Below are 27,328 nucleotides of genomic sequence, written 5' to 3'. Positions count from 1 at the left end.
ACACTGAATATTACAATCTTGAGAGAAATATATTCACTTGTTTCAGGTTTCTTTTTTTATTAAAACAATGCAATACCAGGAATGCCATTCATCATTACATATACTACTCAAAATAAATACATTTGATTATAAAGCATGCATTAGAATTAAATGCCAGACACTTCTTTTTTTAAGTCATGTCAGTACAGTACTTCACATACACTACCTTAAAAATAACTTGAGTAGTTAAACACACTGTTACCAGACAAGTGCTGCAACTTGAGGATATGAACTTCTTTACCAAGAAGCACAAACAGGACTTACGTCTCGCTACATGCACCATCATGGTACGTTCAGTGCCTTAAATGACAAGCTTTCTGCTTAGTGCCAACAGTAACTCACCTTCACAGTAGGAATTCACACCAGTAAATCTGCCTCCAGTTTGCGCTAGTAAATGACAGCCTTTACTGGGCTTCTGCACCATTTCACTGTTAAACCGTATATTCCAAAGTCTGTCTACAGTAACACTCCTTAGGAATCTGAAGAATATCAAGCAATGCCTGCTTTGGCTTTAACAGGGTTACTGTAAATAAGAATGACTATCACCTGAAACAAGATGCACACATTACAGATTGACAAAAACATCATTTGTTACACGTGATTAAGTAAACAGAGTTTTACATTAAGTTGCTTTTTTTTTTTTTTTTTTTAAAAAAAAACTTTCTGAGTCAGATTGTTTCCCAAAAATATATATTAAAGTGCCATCAATATTCAGCTTCTGTAAAGAATAGCAGTGCATTTTCAGACAAAGAACACACCTGTCCTACACCAAAAAATAAAAGCATTTATTATTCACTTAAAAAAACTGCAACACTGAGATTTTCAGAAAGTCCTCCAAACACCCAAATCTAAAACCTGCAGTAACAATGCGTGCCCTCCTGTCTTACTCACGTTGCACATGAAAAGTAAATGTCAGCAGCCTGTTACTAGAAGTAGAACGCTGGTGCACACTCTTTCATTATTTACAATATTAATATCCAAGTCCTGTCAACAGAAAAGGTTCACAATACGTATAACCTGTTAAGAGAGTCACGCGCGGTCCGTCAAACTGTACAACGGGTACCTCTTTGAAAAATCACGGCCTGGCAAGCCTGACATTCCGTTCAGTTTATGCCAACACCACAAGGCTACCCCCTAGGTTAATGTCAATTTAAAATATAAAGACTAGGGACCCAGTGCAGTGCAGGAGAATTTAAACATAAAACCTGCTTTAGTATTTATAAAGTTAAACAACCAAAATTCAGCAGTTTCTCTACAGTAAGAGTGGATGTGTGAGTCCTCACATCAACCATGCTTTGTAAGAAAGCTGGCAGATCAAGGCTTCTGCTAAATTTGTATGCCAGATATTTTCTTAAAAGACTGTCTGACATATTTAATTTCAATACATTTTCTGCAATACCAATTTTAAAGAAATAAGTACATTTTGGCCTTGTTTGTAGATTTTTAACCCTTTGTGACATGTCTAACTCATAACTTTTGGGTATTTCACCGTACCACTGAGAAAAAGAACTAAAATACTGATAGCAGTAAAAAAACAAAACGTTTATAATTACATTTTGAATATCAAAAATGTACATTAAAACATCAAAGAGAAGAAATGTTTTACAATGAATGGTTTTCTTTTAAATTAAATAACTTCTGATAAATGTACAAAAGTTTGTGGAAGAACAAGCAAGGCAGCACCTAGCATTCACCTGTACATAGGCACTTGAATCGAAGGGGGCTTGGTGGGTACCGTACGTTCTTTAGCTGACGAGGCATTTTGTCTGGGATTAGGCATGGACTGGGTCCTCGGGACAAGGCTGGGTATGTCTATACTGTGTGATGTACACAGCTGACTGGTGCCACCAGTAAAACATCAGCACAACCAGAATATGCCACACCTGATGACTTGAGCCCAAGTAGTTCAGCTGACCTGTCGTGGGAAAAGGGGGCGGGGGGATTGAAGAAAAAAAAAAAAGAAAGAAGAAAGGTTATTGGCTACAAGGGTGTTCAGCTGTTTAACACCAGGCACAAAACAAACTAGCTGATGGGATCAAAACTGTTTCTTTCACTTTCCTGCTTTGTTGCAATTTAACAGTAATTAGTACTGCTACTCACAGCTCCTTGGCAGTGGGTTCAAATTATGGCCTATGCTGGGTGCTCATTTTACACATTCTCTCTGTACTATGCCTTGTACCTGCAAATAAATGAGCAGTCGGACCAAAAGCGCTTGGCAAAAAACGAGGGAAAAAAAAAAACACCTGGTCTTGTGCTAAAAATACACAGACAGACCAGAAGCCTGCCTTTACAATTGGAAATTGGGGCACACATTACAAGGTGCCAGGCATTCATTATGAGCTAATGGCAAAATTCTGCTTACAGTTTACCTTGGCGACACATGCGGCTTTTGCCGAGAGTTCACTCTGTATCACCAGCTCCTCATGGCTACAGTTGTTAGGATGCACGCTTAGAATGATTTGAATTACAAGTGCCACTTTGTACCGTTTAGCTAAATGGTCAGTTGCTGATCGAGCTGCTCACCTGTGACAAAAATGACCGAGTAGAAGCACATCCTTCTGGTTACATTCAGATTAACATGCACACAAAAGCACAAAACGATTAATAAAAAAAAAAAAACAAACATGACTAAAGCCCACACTGTGCATTTGTATTCCTCACCAGTAATGACAGCTGCTACGCACAAATCCATGTCAATGCTAGACTGTTTGGGTCTTAAGTAAAAAAAAAAAACAAGCTGCTAAATGAACGTTAGTTGAAGGTTCAGTTGAAAAGAGAAATGTAGGGTTTTATGTGCTGGCTGGTATCTACGAACTGCTGCAAGTCAAGATCAACTTAACCTGTGATGCGCTTCTATCTACATGGCACACAGTGTTCATATTCTTGTAAAAACTTGGTTTTCCAGGTTACATTTTTTGGACACCTTGAAACACCAAGTCTCATATGTCCAATCAATCAGTCAATCGTCAAAATAGTTGATTAATCTACCAATGTTATTTAAATTGATAATGCCAACATATATACAATGCCATTTCAGTTTTTGCTACCATATAAATGCTGCAGTGCCAGTCAATTCCAAAAACTGACCTCTTTGTGAATCATCAATGAATTAGTCTACAAGTACACTTGTTTAGTGTGCAGAGCTCCTTTGACACACTAACCATTAATAAGGCTAACAAGTTGTTACGTTATATATAGTGCCCTGATGTGTGGTGTACAAATCAAAAGGAGGGTAAATTTCACAAAAACATTAGGAAGCTTTTCTTCACACACAGAACCACAGACACATGGAATAAATTACCATGTAGTGGGGTAGACAGTAGGGCTCTAGGGACCTTCAAAACTCAGTTGTTCCAAAATAACCTAAACTCAAGCGGATAGGACTGGCGAGCTTTGCTAGGGTGAATGGCTTGATCCAATTTTGTCATACTGGGGCTCATTCTCCACTTTTTCACGATGAAACAACTGGTGCGAGACACGTTAAAAGGTCACTGCCTAAAGTACCTTCTAAAATCTTAACCTATAGATACCAGCTGTCTAACAACAAAACAGTGACTATAATAAAGTTTTCACTGTGAGGTACATGTTGTTCCAAAGGCTTTGTGACATTCACCCATCCATTTTCTGAACCCACTATTTCATTGCAGCGGTGTTGCGAGACGCCAGTTTTAATCGGCAGCATCATGTATAAGAGAATTCAACCCTACACCTACTGTATGGCATACCATGCTTTCCTCATTCTAAGTAAATATAAAGTGGACAATTAACCTAACATGCATGCCTTTGAGATGCAAAAGGAAACCACCAGATTAGCAGAAAGCCCACCCAAAGAACACACAATTCTACGTAGATGGTGGACTGAGCCAGAGATAAAAAACATATCACAGGAGCCATGAGACAGCAGTGCTAACTACTGCACCGTCATAAAGCACCTTGGGTAAATAAAATATTTTAAAAGATAGTTAAAATAGCGCACAAACACAACATCCATCCATCATCCAACCCGCTATATCCTAACTACAGGGTCATGTGGGTCTGCTGGAGCCAATCCCAGCCAACACAGGGCACAAGGCAGGAAACAAACCCCGGGCAGGGTGCCAGCTCACCACAGAGCACACACACCAAGCACACAATAGGGACAATTTAGAATCGCCAATGTACCTTACCTGCATGTCTTTGGACTGTGGGAGGAAACCCACACAGACACGGGGAGAACATGCAAACTCCACACTGGGAGGACCCGGGAAGCGAACCCAGATCTCCTAACTGCGAGACAGCAGTGCTACCCACTGTGCCACCATGCCGCCAAACACATTTAAGTATTGATAACATACCTGGAAAATACCTTTCTGGAACTTTAGAAATATAGAAGAGGAAGGCCACAGCAGCTATTAGATACATCACTAAAACTCGTGGAACAAATTCCTGCCAAAAAAAAAAAAAAAAAATTCAGTAATTCTTACTTATATAATTATATCTGCTTATCAAGCTAACGACTTATCCTGAACTAGCTGTGCTACCCATCTAAGGCGGGCTGAAATCTAAGTAATCAATGTGCAATAATTGCGATGTGTGTGCAGGGTCACTGTCGGGTTGTACATTCTCCATCACTAAAGAACAAAAAAAACTGAGCAGGTATTAGGAATCTGGGTAGTGCCTGACAAGGAGCACCTCACTCTGAGGGCCAACGGAATCCAACAGGGGAAGGGCCGAGCATACAAAAACGGTGAAGGAGCAGATGCGAGGGCAGAGGGAATAAAAAAGTCAAGGCACAGCGCCAGAGGAAGACTACAGGAGGAATCAGGTGAACCCGGGTTCATGCATGGATGGCAAATAAACCTGAAGGATTTTTCTGCTTCATGTTTTTACAATGGAGATGGCTTGACAAGACTGAGACTGCAGAAGAAAAGTTCCTTGTATCAAGACTTGGTGTAACAGTTCCAATACTGAACATTAAGAAAAAAAAAAATGTAATCCTAAGGATGGACATTCAATGAACTTTCTTTTCCATTCAGTTAATCTTTTGTGATAATTGTTGTTTGTGTATCTTCGTTTTCTTGAGTGTCTTATTTTGTGATCCGTCAGTGTAGAGGGGTGCGCTGGAGCATGGGTTTTGTATAAGAAACGACTTATTTCCAATAATAATTTAATTACATTTATCACCTTTTATCTGTTGGGGTGCTCTGTACTAGTTGTGGGGTTAGTAGTGAAGTAACGGTGGCCACACATGTCATTTTTTCTCCTTAGTTGCTGCTCTAGGCATCGGCAGCATATTTTATAACTGTGTCGTGTCAGGGCATGGAAAGTTTCCCGAGGAGCCAACAGAGTGAACGTTTGTAGAGCACAATCATTGGAATGTATTTTGTAATGCATGTTGTAATAAAGTGCATTTTATTTCTCATCCCAAAAGATGGCACACCACAAACATTTGTAGAAATAAAATGCATTACTGTAAATGTTTGTGATTCACCATCTGTTGGAATAACAAATGCAATGCATTGGTCTCTGTCATATGCCATTTGGTATGGGATTTGTAAAAGCAGTGTTAATGTTTGTGATGCACTATCTGGTTATAATGACTGTGTCATAGCAGCCAGACACACACACACAGATACTCTTACTTTTTTATTAAGGTGGATTCATTCTAAATGGGTCGCTAGTCCATCACAGGGCAGATTAATTTACATATATCTAGTCAGTTAGGGAAATCAGCAAGTCTTTAGCAATTAGTTGATAATTGGAATCCCCCTAAGAATTGTATGTGGGTAGTGGGAGATATGTAAACGCCACATGGCCTCAACAGAAAGGACATTTGGACCTTTTTCACCAACTACATACTTTAGTGGCTTGATCAGATATGAAGGGATAGTCAACAAATAAAAAGTTTCAAAAATATGTAAAGGAACATATCATCCAAACCAGCATAACTTACCAATTTGTTTCCAACACAGTACATCATTGTGATGAGATATTAACAACCAAGGCACTCACTAAGTACGTCCATGCAACCGATTTTGTGTGTGTGTTATTTTCTAATACCTGAAGGACATTTATGTTATAGCTGGGGTTGACTGTAGCCTGAATAAAGCGAATCCATTCCTTCAGACCTCCCTCATAACCGGTATCCCTCTCTTTTGAAATAACCTACTCACCTTCTTTCTACAATTTACCCAAATACAGTTCCTTCTTTTTGTAATACAAGAACAGAAACTACTTTCACGCTACAGAGAGCAATATGTACTTTAAAACCAACCTCTTTAGACTTGCATAAAAAAAGCAAGCAAGACTTAAAGAATCCTATTAGTCTTACAAATTGCCTATGAATGGTGTCTGGTTACAAACCACAATGTTTGTTTGTTATGACTCTCAAGAGTATGCTTTCTAGATCCAACATCTAATGAACAGTATCGTGGTTTCCTTCCTTTACACTTACATACTTTTTGTATATAAATTTTAACAATTCATTTACAATTTTATACGAACAATACAAGTGAATTTCAACAATCGAAAATACATTTACATGCACCAATATTAAATTGGATAAACACTTTCTGCAAAGCTTTTCTATGCAGTGAAATCTTGTGTAGTGGGTTAGTCTGCATTTAGTAGCAAACTGATATTATTCTGGTTTTTATGTTACACAGTGGGCTCAGGGGAGGAGGGCAGCCAACAGCCTTGGAGAGAATGCCGTTCATTCAAATTAATCTTCAAGGCTGCTAATAGTGTTATTTCTGGAGGATAAAAAAAAGCTTGTACTGTATGCAGTGTAATAAAAATGCTTTAACCCATCAGATTTTTTTGAAATGATTAAATATTTCTTACACATAAAAACAAAATTTTGACATTTACATAATTAGTCTAGTAAATAATGTTACGCAATAACCAACTCTGTTCATTGTGTAAAAAAATTGTACTTTGGATTGGTTACATTACCTCCAGCACCAACAACTCTTAACCAGGTAAGATCAAATTCTCGAAGCACTGTGGAGGTCTTTTGCACCAGTTCTCTTGGCAGTGCTACATTAATGCAGTGGCATGTGCAGATTTTTTTTTTCCTCCCCTAAAACCCATGTCAACTGAAACATTACATTTTTACTCATCTTTCCATAAAGCATTGCTCCAGGACTCACAAGAGTTACAGGGATGCATTTTTTTTTTTAATTTAGAAAAAACACTCACATTCTTACTGCTTTAAACTCTTCAACAGGGTTGTCATATTCATGTCCAATTTTCACACATATTTGAATATGTATTATTTTTTAATAATTAAAATTGTGTGGAAAACTTCAAATGTCTCTAATCATTGTAAGTTTATTTGTGCCTGTCTATACCTCATTGCAGGATTTCCAAGACTGGCTACTCGCAATAGGAAATAAAGTCCAGAAATGGTTTAGTAAACTTTTTAGTTTGATAACTTCTGTTGTCATCAATAAAAGAAGTATGCAGTAATCCCTCGCTATATCACGCTTCGACTTTTGCGGCTTCACTCTATCGTGGATTTTATATGTAGGCATATCTAAATATATAATGCGGATTTTTCGCTGCTTTGCGGGTTCTGCGGACAATGTGTCTTTTTACTTCCTGTACATGCTTCCTCAGTTGGTTTGCCCAGTTGATTTCATACAAGGGACGCTATTGGCGGATGGCTGAGAACCTAACCAATCAGAGCACGCAGTTAAGTTCCTGTATGCTGAACGACGGAGCGCTGAATTCGATTCCGCGGCGTTAACCAAGAAGTCTCGTCTCGGTCATTCAGCATCAACATGTTTCGCTGTGTAAAGAGTTAACTTTTGTGGTCTTTTGCGTTTATCTTTGTGCATAGTCAAGCCCTTCATTAAGGCTCCAAAACGATCTGCTCCTGCTACTGCTTCAGGGGCCGTGCCCAAGCGCCAACGGAAGATGTTAGCGATTGCAGAAAAGGTAAACGTTTTGGATATGTTGAAGGAAGGGAAAAGCTACACCGCTGTAGGACGCCATTACGGCATCAATGAGGCTACGATTCTTTTTATTTAAAAAGTAGGAAAGGAATATAAGATCTGCGGCCGCAGTGTCCTTTTAACCAGGGTGCAAAACGAGTTGTAAGTGGATGTAATAAGGCAGTAGGATGGATGAAATCTGCTTTAGGGATTTGGATTGAAGACCACCGGAAAAAGAACAACGGCAGTGCTACACAATCGCCTGAAGTGGCTCCTTTAGAAGGGCTGTAACGCTCTCCTTTGTTGTGCAGTAAACTAAACTCATTGTTATCGGACAAGTCATCGTGTCATTGTTGGTGAGTAACCATAATTAATTTTCTACTTACTGTACACACATTTACTGTATACAATTTTTCTTGCATTGTACATATTTATTGCTGGTGGCCTGTCTATCATAATGGCTGTAACATATTGTATGTAATATCAGAGACACTCAATATCTTTAAAATAATATTTAGGTTTTACTGTATATAAACAGTGTGTTTACATACATAATTTCAATGAATCTTACCTAATAACTAAGAGAATACAAAGGGTTTATGCTGTATAACTGTGTGGGGAATATTTATAAACAGTTTGGGAGATTTTATAAGGGCTTAAAATATATAAAAATAACCATACAAATATATGGTTTCTACTTCGCGGATTTTCATCTATCGCGGGGGGTTCTGGAACGCAACCCCCGTGATCGATGAGGGATTACTGTAAACTTAAAATGACAGTGGACAAAGTTTTAAAATAGACCACAAGTACTAAATAAACCTTGCTGGAACTGTCTTTGCGCCAATATAAATGTATATCTGGCCTGAAAAGGATGAAAAGTTTTAAGAGAAAAAGGATAAAAAAAGAAATGGAAGTGGAGAGATTTTTTTTTTTTTTTGCAATGATTGATTACTAGTATGAGATATATAAAGAATACTGAACAGTTATTGCCTTATAAAAGTAAAAAAAAAAATAAAGTATTACATTTGTAATGTAAAACACAATAAAGATAGAACAGAACAGTACACCAACAAAAATGAACTTCAGTGCAACAACAACAAAATATTGAAGGTAAGTGTTCTCCTTTGTAAAATAGCCCTAAAGAAAATGAAGAAAGAATTGTTTCAGATAAACCCATCCTTTAGAGCAGTGGTTCCCAAACTCGGTCCTGGGGACCCATTGTGGCTGCAGGTTTTTGTTCCAGCCAACTAATGTTTTCCATTGGACTCTTAGCCTAATTAAGTGAGTCATTATTTCCCAGTTTCTGTGTTTTGGAGTCAATGTAGAAATTACAAACAAAGGTTGGTAGATTTTTATTAAAATGTAATAAGCAGTTATATGGGGAATATGTATTTTTTTTAAGTCGTTAACAGTATTTTCAACCTGATTTTAAATCTGCTTTTCCAGGTGGTTTATTTACTAATTAGTGGGTCTGACACTGAAGTTGTTGCAGCTTTCATCATCATGGGTGTCTGCTATGCTATCTGTTAATTGTAACCATTGGGGTGTAATGAAGGGAGCAAACTACACTGGAAAAGGTGAAAATAACAGGAAAACCACAAAAGACAGTTAGGCATTTATAGCTTTAGAAATAAAACACCAATATTTCTAAATGTCTTATAAATGTAAAAAGCATACTGTTGTGTTTTTCTGAATGCAGAATAGGAGTAAAAAAAGAAGACCAGCTAATTAAATGAGACGCTTTATTATTGATTATTATCACCGATTGTGAATCTGGTTGGAAAAAAAACCTGCAGCCACAGTGCGTCCCCAAGACCAAGTCTGGGAACTAGTGCTTTACAGCAGGGGTCACCAACTCCAGTCCTGGAGGGCCATCGTGGCTGCAGGTTTTCATTCTAACCATTTTCTTAATGAGTGACCTGTTTTTGCTGCTAATTAACTTCTTTTGAATTAATTTTAATTGACTTGCTCTTGAAGACTCAGGCCCCCTTAATTATTTTTCCTTAATTAACAGCCAAACAATAATGAGATACAAAATGAGCCAAAATAAATGGTTTCCATCATACAATATCTGAAAATAAAGAAAGGTGAAGGTCTCAAGAATGTTGATCTGCTCAGGTTCACAAAACATTTTAAAAGTGCTCTTAGAAAAGAGAAAATCAACAGTTTCGGGAATGTCTGCTAATGCACCATGAGAGCAGCAACAAGCCAGACAATTAAAGAATGGGTTTATTTAACAACAAGAATCATCTCCTAAATAAGATGCTGGCTGGAGTGAAATTGGATAGAGTTTGAGGCCTTGACTTAGTTGGTCTTCTGTTGGCTCACTCGCTACACATTTAATTTCTGTTTGTGTGTCAATTAAGGAAAGGAATGAAGCAATTCAGAGGAACAATGAAAAAATTCAGGGGAACAAATTAAGTCAATTAAAATTAATTTACAAGAAGTTAATTAGCAGCACAAAAATGGCACTCATTAAAAAAAAAAAGGGTTAGAATGAAAACCTGCAGCCACAGTGGTCCGCCAGGACCGGAGTTGGTGACCCCTGCTTTACAGTACTACCATCAGAGGCCTTTTCCTAAAAGTAAGATGAATAACTAGTTAAACAAACAACAGAAATTACATCCTTACCTGTACAATAAGTGCACCAAATCCTCCATTGAGCCAAACCCAGTGGATTGTGGGGATCACACCATATCCAGCAACTGAACAGAAGATGACAGACCGCAGTCTGTGCCACTGTTGGGTAAGGTAATGTGGGTGAATCTGGGCGAAGAAGACTGCCAGTATCATTGCTAGGACTGTGATCAAATATACTTGCCTCCAATACTGGAAAAGGGTAAAAAGGGAACATATGGACATAAAAAAATATTACTTTAAGTAGTTAAGCAACAAAAGTAACTTTAAAAAACGTTGAATAATGAATCCTATTTAAAAATTAATGACTAGTTTTGGTTAAAATCGATCATCAAGACACAAACAAGGACAAAAATGTGTTAGTTGCTACTTGAAGATATTTCATTATTATGAAAATAAAATATACAATTAAGTAAATAATCTAAACCAGAGGTTTCCACACTCAGTCCTGGGGACCCACTGGGTTTTGTTCCAGCCAGCTTCTGTTTTTAATTGGACTCCTGGGATAATTAACTGAACTGTTACTTCCCACGTTCTGCGTTTTAGGAACAATATAGAAATGAGAAAAACTAAGTTTGGTAAAAATGGATCTGATGCTAAAGTAGTTGCAGCCTTTCACAATTCAGTGATGTTTGACTGGGTGTCTGCTCTGCTAGTTTTTAATTATCATTATTAAGATACAATGAAGGGAGCATTACCACACAGAGAAAGGGCAAAATATAATGAAATAAACAAAAGAAAGTTAAGCATTAAAATCAACAGCAAAAATAGAATTATTTCTATGTTATATTTAACAGGGATATCTTTGGGAAACTTTTCAGCCACATTTTATCCATGGGAATGAAAGGCTTGCCATTGTTTAGACACCGACTTAAGCACTACTGCTCTTTCTCTTATAAATCAACAATGCTTCTTTGAGATTTTCCCTCATGAGGTGTTGAACTGGTTTAGACATTTTACATAAACTAAGCCATATAAATTTCTCCCACCAACATTTAAGCAAAATGAATTCACAGTTGTTTCCATGTGTATAATGTACACGTTTTGCCCTGCAAGGATACACATTGGTTTGCACATCCAAGTAAAAATTTCATGGTACTCGGTACATGTGACATTAAGAACCCCATAAACCTATGTGTGCCATTCTAAGTTGATACAGGTTTAAGCCTCTTCTAAATAAATGTGTTGTTGTTCTTCTTAATCAAGTAATTTAAGGAAAACAGCAACAGAAAGAAGATGCACTAGAATGGATGGTACTTTTTTTTTTTTTTTTAAAAAACAGGGTTTGCACATTATTTCATGACCTCATAATATACGGTACAATATATACAATATATATTATAAATATAGCTAATGGTAGCTATTTAGTTTAGAGCCAAAAGACACTAAGATGTTTTAATCAGTCATTGGTTTTAATTTTTTGAAAGCTATCAAACCAGTGGTTAAGGTCAGATATTTCCTGGGAAATTGGCTTGATGCTCAAAATACACAACATTCCATAATTTGTGCAGATTTCCAAAACACAAAATTCTAATTCTAGCCACAAATGAATGTTACAGATTATAGGAATTTGTTTTGTACTTTTCTTATCTATTACTGATGTAGGTGCTACTTCAAATCTGATAGTCTGTTAGTGCTCACCATCTACAGTGAAAAATAAACCGCAAAGATTATTTCTTAAAAATTAAATTAGGGTAATTGAAACGTACATCATTACAGTAAAAGGCATAGAAAACACCTGGAACATAGCAGCCTAAAATTCCTATCGATATTCCGGCATAATCCAGAGCCATCCAACGTCGACTTGTTTTCTCTGAACGATGACAACAAAATAAATGATAGCCCACTGAACACAGCATACACACCTAAGGAAAAAGCAAATTACATTTTCAATATTCAACTACAAATGGAAAATATGTAAATGTTTTTACAAAATGTAAATTCATCAAATGCAAAAAATATAAAATGACAAGTAGTTTCAAAAGCAGGTACAGTACAACAGCAGCTTACATGTCACTTTTTTTAGTTTCTAGAAAATGTGTTTACTTTCAACAATTATAACTTGCTATGACAAGGCCTCAGCAGTAATATTCCTTATAAAAATGTACTAAACAAGCTGCCTTCGCTTTTACCACATATACTACAAAATGTGGAAAATGTTGGATGTCAACGGATATATTAAAGGAATACCCCACCCAAAAAAGATATATGCATGAAAAATTAGATTAATTTTCTTCCCCTCAACCACCACTAAAAATTAAATGGATTAAGTAACATAAAAAATATAATTTTGGGTGGAGAAATGAATGCATTAATGCAGTGTTCCTTAAACTATGGCTTGTACAAGTCAGGTTTGTTATAGGTAATGACAAAATTTTGTAGTGAAATTAACTAGTTTCCTTCAGAAGCAAATTCTATGTTGAATGATATGCCACCCGCTATTTATATTTACAGAGGCTGTATGTGAAATAAAGTTGTTGAAACAGAAAATAAAGCTCTAAGTGATGTATCGAGAAAACAGAAGTCTCCCAACTCACATCCTATTAATCAATAGAACTGAGAAGACTGGAAGGAAAGGCATGTAAAAAAAAAGGAAACAGAGAGGAGGGTATGACAGATAAGCTTTTGAGGTAAAGAGGCAACAGAGCTAGATTCAAATGTCGAAATAAAAACAGGAGCTGGAGAAGAAGGTGGCAATTATCTTGTTATTATTAAAGAAGAGTGAATAGGGTGTGTGCATGTATGTGTATGGTGGGGGGAGAGAGCACAAATGTCACAAACATGATGAAGTGACTTGCTAACAAAACTGATTTTAATCAAGTGTTCCTATGAAAAAAGTTTTAAAGGGTGTGTGTAACTGAAAATATCAGTATTTACTAGTGCTACTGCTATAACAATGACTGAATTTTAGTACCGATTTTACGTTTACTTGCATTTTTCAATTACTGAACAGAAATGTTAGTGGATAAAATTTTGTTTACACACACAGTCAGATAAATCAGGTAGTAAATGATTGTATTATTCTCCATACAGCTTATGATGAAATCCTCCCAAAGCCTACAAAAAAAATATCAGAAAGCTGCATTGAGGGGGAACCACTCAGTCCCAAAGAACTGAACCTCGAGCCCTTTGGGTGCTGCCAAGCCTACCAATCACTTTTCAGAGCTTAAGCTTTAATTTGGCTATTACAGCAATACTACTGCTTAAGCAACCTATACATTTATACTGTATTAGCAATAGACTTGTTCACTTTTTTTTTAACAAACAAAAAGCAATTGCTTTATTTGAGTGCTTAAATTTATATTGCTTATGTTCTCATTCAGCATCTATTTGTTCATGTTGTCTGAACTATGTAGCTTACATGCAAGGTTATGTATACCCTGTTAAGTGTGATCTCAAAGTTTTATTATTTGGTTAAACTTTATTCACACTTTATTAGTAGTTACTGTGAGAATAATGGACTTTACCAACATCTATTTGCATAGAAAGTGGGGATCACCCTGCACAGCTACCTCCAGTGAGATTATTACAATTGCCAGCATCCTCTGCAGTAGGATAGTCAGACAGTGATGCTCAGTTAGTGCAGTAGCCTCCATACTCAGAGGAAGCATCTACAGAGGATGTATAGATGATTCCACATACAGTACTTGTTTTGTCTAAACAGATTTCATTTGATGTGCTGAATATTACTTTATTTTACTAAAACCTAACTGTGTATTATAGTGTCTACTGATTATTGACATACAATGAAAGGGCCAAAGTTATCCATGTGTAATAAGACAAGTAGAAGGACAAACCAAATGTTAAGTAGATAGATACTTTATTAATCCCAAGGGGAAATTCACATAATCCAGCAGCAGCATACTGATAAAAAAACAATATTAAAGCGTAATAAAAATGCAGGTAAAAACAGGAAATAACTTTGAATAATGTTAGCATTTACTCCCAGGGGGTGGAACTGAAAAGTCGCATAGTGTGGTGGAGGAACGATCTCCTCAGTCTGTCAGTGGAGCAGGACAGTGACAGCAGTCTGTGGCTGAAGCTGCTCCAATGCCTGGAGATGATCCTGTTCAGTGGATGCAGTGGATTCTCCATGATTGACAGGAGTTTGCTTAGCGCCCGTCGCTCTGCTACAGATGTTAAACTGTCCATCTCCGTGCCTACAATAGAGCCTGCCTTCCTCACAAGTTTGTCCAGGTGTGAGGCATCCTTCTTCTTTATGCTGCCTCCCCAGCACACCACTGCGTAGAAGAGGGCACTCGCCACAACTGTCTGGTAGAACATCTGTAGCATCTTATTGCAGATGTTGAAGGACACCAACCTTCTAAGGAAGTATAGTTGGCTCTGATCTTACTTGCACAGAGCATCAGTATTGGCAGTCCAGTCCAATTTATCATCCAGTTGCACTCCCAGGTATTTAGAGGTCTGCACACAGTTACCTCTGATGATCACGGGGTCCATGAGGGGCCTGGGCCTCCTAAAATCCACCACCAGTTCCTTGGTCTTGCTGGTGTTCAGGTGTAAGTGGTTTGAGTCGCACCATTTAACAAAGTCCTTGATTAGCTTCCTGTACTCCTCCTCCTGCCCACTCCTGATGCAGCCCACAATAGCAGTGTCGTCAGCGAACTTTTGCACGTGGCAGGACTCCAAATTGTATTGGAAATCTGATGTATATAGGCTGAACAGGACCGGAGAAAGTACAGTCCCCTGTACCTTCAGTAATTTCTGAATGTACCAAATATATAGAGGATTTGTGCTTATGCACAGAGAAACCATTTGCACCAAGGGCACCCAATTCTGATCCCTGGCTGGTTACTTTTCTGATATAGTGGATAATTTCAAAACCTTTGGAACTCCCTGTCCTTGAAATAGATCCATCAAATGTCAAAGCTGAAACCAAATGATGTAACACTTTTGTTTTTAATTTTATTTATTCATGGGTGCATTTATTTAATGTATTTGTAACATAACCATCCATTCTCATTTTAATCCAATTCAGAGTCACAGAAGGCCATAGGAAACACGCCTGGAAAGGTTCCCATTAAATTTCAGCCCACTCACACACATACATACAGTATTCACACTCAAGGAAAGTCAATTTGGAACTGAAAGGAAAACCAGAGTACTGTACCCCTAGCAACTTCAATGCAGAAACAAGAACATGCACACTCTGCAAAGAAAACCACTGGTCACTGGGTTTAAACCCAGAATACTAGATACACGAGGCAGCAGCTTGCACACAGTACCATTTTACCATCCCTCATTTGTTTGTTTAAATTTAAATTCATGCCTTGATGGAACCTTCAGACTCTGAGCATTCTCTTACACCCTATTCAAAATCCCTTTCAAGTATACAAAATTAAATCAAAATCAAATCAAATCAATTTGGTAAAGAATAACATATAGGGAAAATTATTGTTATAAAATATTATTATGGTCATTTTGACAAAAATAACCTACCAGTAGTTGGAACCCCAGCATAGTCTGTATGAAGTTACTACATGTCAATGTCATTTCTTCAACTTTCTTTAATCAAATCCCAAAATAATTTTTAAATAATTTATATGATACAGTCCTTTAATGTCCACATCTCTAGTCTCCATTGTTTATGTTGACACAATTTTTTTTGTAATGCTCCGCTCAAATCTGCATTTTAAAAAATTATTTTTTTCATTCTTAAAAATGCCCTTTTTACCATCAAACCTCCGATTAGTTCGGTTATGTTGCATGTTTATTTTAAATGGACTGAAACTTACAATTTGTATAACATTTGAGTAAACCAAACTAGAGCTTAATGTACAATACCTGAAAGCAAAACAGCCCAATGGAGTAGATAACATAATCTTCTCTAGAAGCTTTCGCTGCCGGTAATACTGCTGTCATGTCATAGACACCCAGTGTAAAAAACATAAAGAAGCCCAACAAATGACTCCAGATATTCACAGTTTCATTGGAAAGAATGAAAAGGCTGAGGGGGGAAAAAAAAAAATCATACATTTGTCTCAGATCAGGGTATTAATGTCTAAAGGCAATACACAATAAAAACATAATAAAAGAACATTGATTTTAATAGAGATCAAAAGGTACATTTACTTCAATTGCATAGTTAACCTGTATTTTTATGATAACATCCTTCCAGGATCAAATAATGAGAATGTGGCAAGTGTACTGCTAGTGAGGAAGTTTAGCACAGTTCCTTTTTCATTCAGCTGATAATAAAACCAATGATTCTACATGTGTATGCTTTAAGGATGTTAGATAAGACTGTTCTCTGCAGTGTCAAGTTTAGCAGCGTTTCATAGACCAGCTCTCGCTCAATCTCTTCTCCTACTGAGAAGCGTGCAATCATACATAATCAATCATCTGTTACTATAAATAGAGTATGTGCTGAAATTTTTCAATTGAGGTAGACAAAAAATTGAAGGTAAGGTTGCTATACCTAATAATTATGGCACTGAACTGTGACATGTTGATTAGCACATTCAAGTAAGAATTTCACTTTATATGTGACAATAATGACCGTATAAACCTTGTAAACCTATAAGTATCAATAATGCAGCAGAATATTCTTTTGACAAGCAAGTTGGTTTTAGAATTTATCTGAATAAAATACTCAGGTAAGAAGCATTCTGGTAACAAATTTCCATTCTAGGTATTCTGAACTAACAAAGAGTGATCTGTTTCTTCTAAATCATGTCACTGTAGAGGAAAACAGTGCAACAGAAACAAGGTTCACTGGGCTGGAAGGTATGCTTTTAATGAATTGTGTACATTATACAGTATATCATGAAGTTGTGAAATAATGACAATAAAAAAATCTTGACTTATAACTATTAGGTTTTTATTAAGAATAATCAACTGATAAGAGTTTCTAAATTGAGACATTACTGACAACAGAATACAAATAAGATTTTCCTAATTGTAGATGTTACGAATATTTGAACAAATGTACTAAAACCACAGTAATCATTTCACGTCAATCTATTTACAGTATTACGCTTTGAGAGGAGTACAATCCACATTGTTTGGCTTTTAATGTCCTATTTAGGTCTTCTTATCAGATACAGGTTTTACTTGTAATCTGCAGGCTTTAAACGCCAGTGATTTTCAGTTATCTGCTTGTAAGTATATGAATATTTATCTGAGAATATCTCAATCCCCTGATATCTATTTATACTGAAATTACAGTCATGTACTTAGTGGCTGTTTTGATAATTACATAATATATATTATACAAATAAAAAGTTTAGATTTTTTGCTTTTTATGTACAATTATACTAGCTATTACTGTATCCTGTAAGTAAACAGAGATGCAGATGAGTTCTATACACAAAATAGTATTACTTTCAAAAAAAGAAAATTAAAATGATATATTTCAGCTTTTTAATGAATAAAATAATTGTTGCATTTAGTGCAAAAATTGAGATCTAATTAGCACATATTTTGGCTATGATGAATTATAATAAAATTAACCAGATTGAGTAGGAACATTCATTGGCACCACTTAATCCCTCCATTTTCAATTCATCTGTAAAATTGATTAAAAGCCTAAGTATTATTTTCTTTTTAATTAGGCACAGAAAACATAAAAAAATATTTTTCTTTATACGCCGTGTTAGACATAAATACAGTCAGGAAAAAAAACACTTTGTTCTGTGAACAAACTAAATTTGATTTACTTATTCCATCCATCTTGTACTTAATTGAAAAACACTTTGGTAAATTACTAAAAAAAATTCCAGTTTACTGATAGGTACCTTGGGAAAAATGATATTGAAAGTGAAGGGTATAAGTATGTGCCAGTAACCTAATTAGGCTAACAAGTCAAGACCTCAGATTGGGGAAACCTAATTTTCTTGCATGCTTTCCCATTATTTTTATTCATTCCCCCATTTTATATCTAGTGAGAACTACTGCAAGCCTGTATATACAATAAGAATAGCTCTCCTGGCCATGACAGTAGCAGATATTGTAGCTCTTGGTTTTGATGCCTTTTTAACCCTCCATGAAGCCTTGGTTTTGTGTTGCATTAATCTTAAAGTCAGTTTTCAGGGGCTAAAAAGATGACAATTTTCCTTAGGGCACCATACAAATAATTTTGTTGTAAATGTGATTTTTTTTTTTTTTAATTTGTCATTTTCTGCATATGAAGTACTGAAAAAACTAAGTTCTTTAAAAATGTGAAATCTTTTGCATTAACCACTTTTACAAAAGGTTAAACACAAATATAGTTTACATAAGACAGCAATACAATCTTGCTAATGCTCAGATTTGAAACAATTCAACCAAACTAAGGTACAGCACACTAGGGTTATCTGATCATGTCACTATTTAAATATAATTTAAATTTATTTATAATTAAAAAAAAAAAAAAATCACGCTGGAGGGACTGTGTCTCCTGGCTGGCCTGGGAATGCCTTGGGATTCTCCCGGAAGAGCTGGAAGAAGTGGCCGGGGAGAGGGAAGTCTGGGCCTCTCTGCTACCCAGGCGACAAGACTCCGGATAAGTGGAAGAGGATGGATGGATTTAAAAAAAAAAAAAAAAAGTATCTGATGACTAAAGTGGACAATTGATTGTAAAAGAACAGTCATTTCTTTTACATGAACTAATTTTAGCGTTAAGTTAAACCAAGTGCAGTACTTTTATTTAGAATAGTACCAAAACATCCTCAGAGAGTAACTTCTCCCAACCATCCAAGAACAGTTTGATAACAAACAATGCCTTTTCCAGTATAATGGAACACCATGCCATACGGCAAAAGTGATAACTAAGTGGCTCAGGGAACAAAACATCAAAATTTTGGGTCCATAGCCAGTAAACTCCCCAGACCTTAATCTCACCGAGAACTTGTGGTCAATCCTCAAGAGGCAGGTGGACAAACAAAAACCCATAAATTATGACAAACTCCAAGCATTGATTATGCAAGAATGGGCTGTCATTAGTCAGGATTTGGCCCAGAAGTTGACTGACAGCATGCCAGGGCGAATTGCAAAGGTCTTGAAAAAGGGCCAGCGCTGCCCATATTGACTCTTTACATAAACAACGTAGAGAAAAGCCAAGCAAAATGAAATGCTTGCAATTATACTACTGTATACCATAGAAACATCTGACAAAAAAATCTAAAAACACTGAGGCAGCAAACTTTGTGAAAACCAATACTTGTGTCATTCTCAAAACTTTTGGCCACGACTGTACTACATGTAGCATGACACGGCACGTGTGCCCGTCCCTGTTTTTTGTTAATTATGTAAATAGAATTAAATACAGTACTGCCTTTGTTAAGCAGTGATTTTTAAGTGCTGCTTGCTGCATTGCCTGAAGGCTGTGGTTTTCAAATTGATGTTGTAAGCAAATAAGAAAAGAATGACATGTAAAAAAAAAAAAAAAAATTAAATGTTAGATATAAAAGGAAAAGGGGCCGTGGTACATCACAAATCTCTTTTTGTTAATATGGAACTTCTTGCCATACTGAGTGTAAAAAACATTTCAAACAGCATGATGATGACATCCTTGCTATTGTAATATATCTACTACAGAAATACACCACCAAGAATTTTTAGCTTATATTTTAAAAAACCTGGACAAATACTGTACGTATTTTACATGAACATTCTGATCTCTTTAAGGTCACCTGAAAGCAATTTCCCATTGCCCCATCAAATCCTGCACAAAACAGTTGCCTACATAACTTTCCAATCCTACCTAGTAGAACTGGAACCTTTCCCTAAAATCGACAACTATCTTAAACTTCCACATCCACCCAACGTTCCTTGCTGCCATGGCAAGTGCCAACTACCACTCAGACAAAACTTCTTACACAGCTTCTGCTACTGGGGCCTTAAACAGGTTTCATTTAGACTCCACTCTAACTGACCTCCAATGTACTATAGTAGGTGATCTTCCAGCAGTGACACTGAATTCAGAAGATTTGTCTATTTGTTTATTGGCAAAATTAGAACAAAGCAGTGATCAGCTGAGACCTATGCAATTCCATTTATACCATTTTCAGTACATTGCTTCAGATCATAAGATCTAAATGCAAAGTCAATTACCAACCTTTGGCTTAGGCTTGTAAGATTTCAGTTACTGGCAACCTTGTGTTTAAATATGGTGTTTTACGGACAACCCAAGCTAGCTGCAGAACTCTTTATACCCTACAAGTCGAGATCAATATTCCTAACTATGCTCTTTGTAGTACCAAAATTCTGCAGGAGGACTAGAGACTGAAACCACGGTCTTTAAAAATAGTAATGTACAATGGATAGCTGTTGTCCACATAGAAACTAAAAACAAAATTTAGCTTCCTACTGCTAGAGGTCATATGGGCAACTTTCTGGCAAGTAAGGGGGGATTTTAAGTATATCTATGTCTTTGAGGGGCATGTTCTTTGGGAGACTAGAAGTTGGACTAAAGAGCTGATGCTCCGACTGGAGGAGATTACCACTTTATTTACACTCTATGTAAAATGTCCTATGTGAATATACCCTTCACTTTCCAAGAGCTAGCTTCCACTGCAAAAGTCTAGTATGTCTAACGGGCATTGCTTTCAAATGCTATACCAACTCGTGGGTGGTGGGAACAGACGGTTGCTCCACCTGGCATCTTTGAGCTTAGATCAGCTGGGCTATGTGGGTCACACAGCCATCAAGTACTTGCTGTGTAAAAGCACCAAAGCTTCAATTTCTTATATCACAATGTTACACTGTTGTTTTCCACTATTAAACAACTTCAGTTGACACACTGCTGAAACTTATTTTAAGAAAATTAAAGCAGTCTACTACTTTGAGATCCTATTTAGAATCAAATGTGAGAAACAAAATGTTACAACAAATCAAATGTCAAGCGAATTCATCTTTACTCACTGATGATACATTTTTCCCATTACAAGTTAATACAAGTGTACCTTCATAGAATAGAGTATATTACAGATCTTCTTTATTTAAAAAAATAAAAAATAAACTACAACTCTTCTTAACCTACACAAAACCATATATGGGAAACTTTAAGCTATTTTTCTTTACTTGCTTTTATTATATGAAACAGATCTAAATACTAAGCTTTGTTTCAATGAAGATAAAAATCTAAAGGCTAATATTCTTATTAAGAAGGAGTGGACTGCTTTACTGTTACACAAATAGAAACTATAAACTATATTTAAGGGTGCTGCTGTTACATATTCATGGTCTAAAATTAATCTAGTTCAATAGCCTCCTAACATGAGTCAGATGTTAGCGACTGAAATATCCCTAACACTCCCCCACCATGACACAAACATGACACTTGGATAATTCAAATGAGAACGGTCAGTCATTTAGGTATAACACAAATCAATCAGGCAGAAAATGAAAATTCATCCATCCATCATCCAACCCGCTATATCCTAACTACAGGGTCATGGGGTCTGCTGGAGCCAATCCCAGCCAACACAGGGTGCAAGGCAGGAAACAAACCCCGGGCAGGGCGCCAGCCCACCACAGGGCGTACATACACACACACCAAGCACACACTAGGGACAATTTAGAACTGCCAATGCACCTAACCCGCACAAAAAGGCATCCAACAACAAATCAAAAAAAGACCAAACCCTTAATGACAATATTTAAACTACAGAAATACAAAAAACATTTAGAAGCTAAAAACAAGTCAGGAGAAAGAAAAACAATGTGTAAACTAGGTCTAATTTACAGCATTATGAAGACATTTAATTTTGCAAGAACTTATCTTAATAATCTGTTACTATCCATTGGCATCTGGATATTATCCAGCACCTTTAAAGGTCGCTTGTCTGTGGACACAGAAAAGACGGCAAGCCAACAGTGTGAAACAGATTTTCACGTTCTCGCTGAGCATGGCTCAAATACCGATGATGTTATGGCATCTGCAGTTTTATTTTGTTTTAACACAGTAGACACAGCTAAGAAAAAAAGTGGACTCAAGTAAATGAGCGAGTGAAGGATATATAAGGAGTACAATACATGTGTCACCTGTGATCCTTTAAATGATCACTTGTCTCATAAAGCACAGAGAATCTATTAATTTAGGTACGTTTAAAGGTCTTAAATTTCATGCTGTTTGGCTTGCTCTCTCTCTCAGGGGTGAGGATCGATTTGTTCTTAACTCAATTTTTCTTTTTGAAAAAACTTGATTGATTTTTAAATTTGTTTGATTGATTAATAAAAAGGGAAATAAATAAATAAATAAATGATCATTTGTCACAAACCTCCCATTTTTGCAATAATAGAATATGAACTGCACAAAAGTTTCACAAGTTAGAACAATCATAAAAGACTATTCTAAAATAATGAATCAAATTAAGACAGAACCAGACTATTAATGAATAAAGTGGCCACACTTTCCACATAAATGTGTTTATCTTTTCACAGCATTAGAAAATGAAAGTAATTTTTAAGTGATCACCCATTTACATTAATCTTATATATTCAGACTTGAGAATGTTTCAATTAAATGATCGATTAATGTTTATATCATTGATCACATATACAATTTAATATATGAAAGGAACATGAAAAATTAAATTTAATAGATCAAAGTGTAGACAAAAGTGTAGGTCAGTCTTATAGACCATAAAGGAAAAGGCAACTGGCTAGACTAGTAGCAATGAGCACTTACACTCTTGCTTTAGGTTTGGAGAGCAAATATTTAATTAAAGGATTGAATGTAATGCTAGAAATCTGCTTGTCTGTTTGGCTATATATAAACTTACTTGAACATTTCAAAACATTCCTATTAGAAAACATTAGTCCTCAAGAAATCGACAGTCCTTAAAAACATGCTTTCAGCAATGCATATGTACAGTACATACAAACCTCACATTTCACTATAAACTCTTAGGAACAATCTGTTTTTTCTAAATAATCCTCAGTAAAATACAACACTTTGCAAGCAAAAACAACTACATACTTTATGATACTACACTGATATGGTTACATCCCTAAATATGTATATATTTGGGGATATAACCTTACCTATATACAAGCAAACATACATATATATACACACACACACACACACACACACACATATACATACATACACACACAATATATATATATATATATATATATATATATATACACACACATATACACACACATACATACATACATACATACATACATACATACATACATACATACATATATATATATATATATATATACACCTCAAATACAAAAAAATGAAATTACTCTAAAATTAACTGAATATAAAAATATTTTTCCATTAAACTATTAAAATGATTAAAAGTACAGTGAACATTTTCTGGCTTACTAATGACAGTTAAAAGCAGACCAATTGTTAAACATTTTAAGGTCGGAGATTAATTAGAACATGGTGAAAAATATAGATAGATATAATCATTTCTCTTGGCCACTCACCTTTTAAGACAAAGCCTTGAGGGTAGATAGGCTCTGTAGCCATCGGTGATGTAAGGGTTTTCTTTTAGGAACACAGGAATTTGTTCATATGTGTACAGCCGAATCCCTCGTGGCACTAGCACTGGCCAGTACTGATAGCTACCCAACTCTATGTAATGGGCATTTTTAAGCAGCTTCTGTGGCATGATGGCAAAAACATTGGTTTTAACAGCTACAGCACTAAAGGGGAAAAAATGGAAAGTTGAAAATATTTTTCAATGTTAGATAATTACTTAAGAAAACAGGTTATTCAGCCAATAGATAAAAATACATTTACTACTTTTACCCATTATTTTAATACCCGCAAAATAATATAGCATAATACATTTAATTCATTGATATAACTGATACCCTTAATAATTAAACAGATGGTCTGGGGGGCAACACATTCACACTATTTATTGCATGAGCTTGATTGCTCAAAAAAAAAAACAACCCAAAACAAAATACACAAAATCTCCAAAATGGGAAAAAATTGGTCTCAAGTAGCCCCTCTGTATTACTGCCATCATAACTAAGTTTGTGTTTGATCCATTAAAGTATTTTTATTGTAACCATATAACATCCAATAAGCACTTTTTTTTTTAATTAAAGTACATTATTTAATTAAGCACTGTCTAACACACAAAAAAACACTCTCTTATATATTAGAACATTTGTTTTTCATCATAAATTTGCATCAGTATGGAAAAGCATTCATTGCGGTTACAATACAATCAGGGTTCAGTACTGAACATTAATTCAAACACTGGTACACAATATTTAACATAAACTAATTAAAAACACACACACATACCCCAACGAGATCAAAGCATCTGAATACTAAGAATTTTAATATGGACAAACAGCAAGACCTAGATCATCCATCCACCCTAGATCATCTAGAATAAATCTGTTTTTTTCTTTTCTAAATGTGATTTGCATATAATATACATTACATAATTATTCTAAATTATTTTTTGGTCTATGACACAATTTGCTTTTCAGAAACTTTTAAGCTGTTTTATCCTTTATATGTTCTTAAAAACACCAAGAAACTGAAACGGAAAAATTTGATATATTTAGCTATATGAAAAAGCTTTTCAGAAACAACAATTGTTAATTCTGAAAGAACACAATTACAGAAATCAGATATCAATATGAAGCAGCATGTCGTCCCACACTATTTACAGTAGGTTATGGACTGAATGATTTTATTTGATTACTTTTGAAACCACTTGTTATTATAGAGATTCAGTTTGCATGTTACAAACTAACAAAGAAACAGAAAAGTTGCTTTGTGGATTAAAATATATAGTGCAATTCAAAGAGCTGTGTGAATGTACTTTAGGCAAGTGTGATGAGATTTTCAATGCAACCAATGCCTTGTGTAAAAAATACCATATTCAAATAATTCCATTCCTTCATTTTTCCAAACTCTCTTATACAGTTCAGATTCACGGGTGTCTATCCTAGCAGGCATTAGACAACTGACAAAAACAAACAAATTCTTGACAGGATACCAGCCAATTGCAGGGCACGCTCACATCCACCCACCTACAATAAACAGCCACTAGTTAACTCAACTCATCCTTGTTTGGGGTGCTAAAGTAAAATCAATGCAAACGCCATGCAGTCAGCGTCCGGGCCAGGATATAAACCCAGGATTCCTACGATGTCAGCTAACAACATTAACCACTCAAACACTATGCAGCCTGTCCCAAGTGAAACTTTACTTAATATTTTTTGGCAAACATGAGACAGAAACGTTAATAACTGATCCTACTGATCAAGGTAAATTAAGTAAGAAAGATGCCTTTTATACTGTAGGCTGGTCTCCCAAAAACTGCCTGTCTTAATTAAATACATTTTCTTTCTACCAATCTGCCTTAACATTACAAATATTAAATAAAATGACAATCATCAGAATAAATACACAAGCTAATCTTTGTCTTACACATTTTTACGGACCTTTAGTCAGTAACAAATCGGGGCCTAATGTGTCCAATTTCTGAATATCTCCAAAGATTACAACCACTTTTAACGCAAGTTTAACCAGATTGTTTCAGTGGATTATAATACCCAGGTTTTAGATCCTGGGCATTTGAAAGCCTATTTCTACAGAAAGACCTTAAAAAAAATCACGATCATAATATACTGTATATAACCTACCTATTTTCTCTTTAGGTATAGCTTCTGGTGAGCCGAAATTTAATATCGGAAGCAAATCGCTCAACACAGGAGCCATTTTTGACGGGATGCAGAATACACTTGCATCGTACCAGTTAACCTGATCATATCGAACACGACAAACTTAAATCTCAGTAAACTGGAGTGTACAAGATATATTTAAAAGGTTTAATGGAAGAAGAAAATTAAAACGTAAAATTAAGCAAATGGTGCAGAGACCTGTCAAATCCTTTGTTCATCTGAAACCAGTGCTGCGAGGTGATGCACCGAAACGTTCACCGATTTACTTCATTGCTCTCTGTAAAATAAAATAAAAAAAGGAATAATTAACAAAAGGCTATACAATTCATTGCTAAAATCGAAACAGTAAGTAATATTAGCCCCGATGCAAAAACATCTTAATTTATCACGCGTTGGAATAAATGCGGGCAGAGTGTAGTTAAGCTGTCGAACTCTACATACACAGATTTTCGGCTCAATTCCCGGTTCAGGTACCTAACTCGGCAGTTCTGTTTAGTTATTGAAAATACGGACACCGTTGAACTATCAAAACTTATATTCTGCCGGTCGCATTGGATAAACACTTAATCAGCTTCTCCCCTGAGGCGATTACACATATTTAAAAATACATGTTTTAAAGGGAAATAAATACAACACCGTCTAACAGAAATGGTAAATAATAAGAGAAAAAGACGTAAAAAGATATCACAGTATATGAAGTGGAGATCTGATGTGGGTACAAAGATTATCAATAAACAGAAAATATAGTTATGGGCAGCCAATTAACAAAAAGTCAACTGTTCATTTCAGATCTTTAGTCGCGCCGTCATTTACCTATCATTTAAAAAATCTGTTTATTACCGGCTGTGACAAAAAAATAAAGCTGTGTCTCTGACAGGTAGATCGCTTCCAGACAATGGATATTTGTTTTGAGAGCACTTACCGTTTCCTTTTTTTCTAAATAATCATTTTATACGGGAAGTGTCATTATATTATACGGCTGTTGAAAAGTGCTACACACATTATACATAATAATGATATAGACTATGCAATCAGTCAACTGACTCCATTTTGTTCCCTCGCACACAGAGGCGCACGTACAAGCGCGCACTTGCTCTGCGACGAGA

The 27,328-nt window shown here is 35.9% G+C and overlaps 1 protein-coding gene across 1 annotated transcript; it reads right to left on the bottom strand.

The window, feature by feature from the left end:
- Positions 1-32: 32 nt before the first annotated feature.
- paqr3a (progestin and adipoQ receptor family member IIIa) lies at positions 33-27,328 on the bottom strand. Its single transcript, XM_039758539.1, has 8 exons — positions 27,145-27,328; positions 26,421-26,499; positions 23,994-24,212; positions 16,401-16,563; positions 12,305-12,460; positions 10,590-10,787; positions 4,374-4,464; positions 33-1,954 (listed from the first exon to the last, which is right to left on the bottom strand). Exons 2-8 carry the CDS (start codon positions 26,438-26,440, stop codon positions 1,812-1,814), a joined length of 990 nt encoding a protein of 329 aa, XP_039614473.1. The 5' UTR covers positions 26,441-26,499; positions 27,145-27,328; the 3' UTR covers positions 33-1,811.

This window comes from Polypterus senegalus, chromosome 7, assembly GCF_016835505.1.
Source record: "Polypterus senegalus isolate Bchr_013 chromosome 7, ASM1683550v1, whole genome shotgun sequence".
Taxonomy (NCBI): Eukaryota; Metazoa; Chordata; class Cladistia; order Polypteriformes; family Polypteridae; genus Polypterus; species Polypterus senegalus.
Note: the sequence above shows the minus strand (reverse complement) of the source record. Positions and strands in the feature narration are given on the sequence as shown.

What these genes read in the sequence shown, in the direction of transcription:
- paqr3a (XM_039758539.1), bottom strand. Translation starts at nt 26,440, where the DNA reads ATGAACAAAGGATTTGACAG. An exon ending in TCAAGGCTTTGTCTTAAAAG is followed by an intron (nt 16,564 to 23,993) that starts GTGAGTGGCCAA and finishes TTCCCCCCTCAG; the next exon opens with CCTTTTCATTCTTTCCAATG. An exon ending in TTGGGCTGTTTTGCTTTCAG is followed by an intron (nt 12,461 to 16,400) that starts GTATTGTACATT and finishes CTTTTTCCTTAG; the next exon opens with GTGTGTATGCTGTGTTCAGT.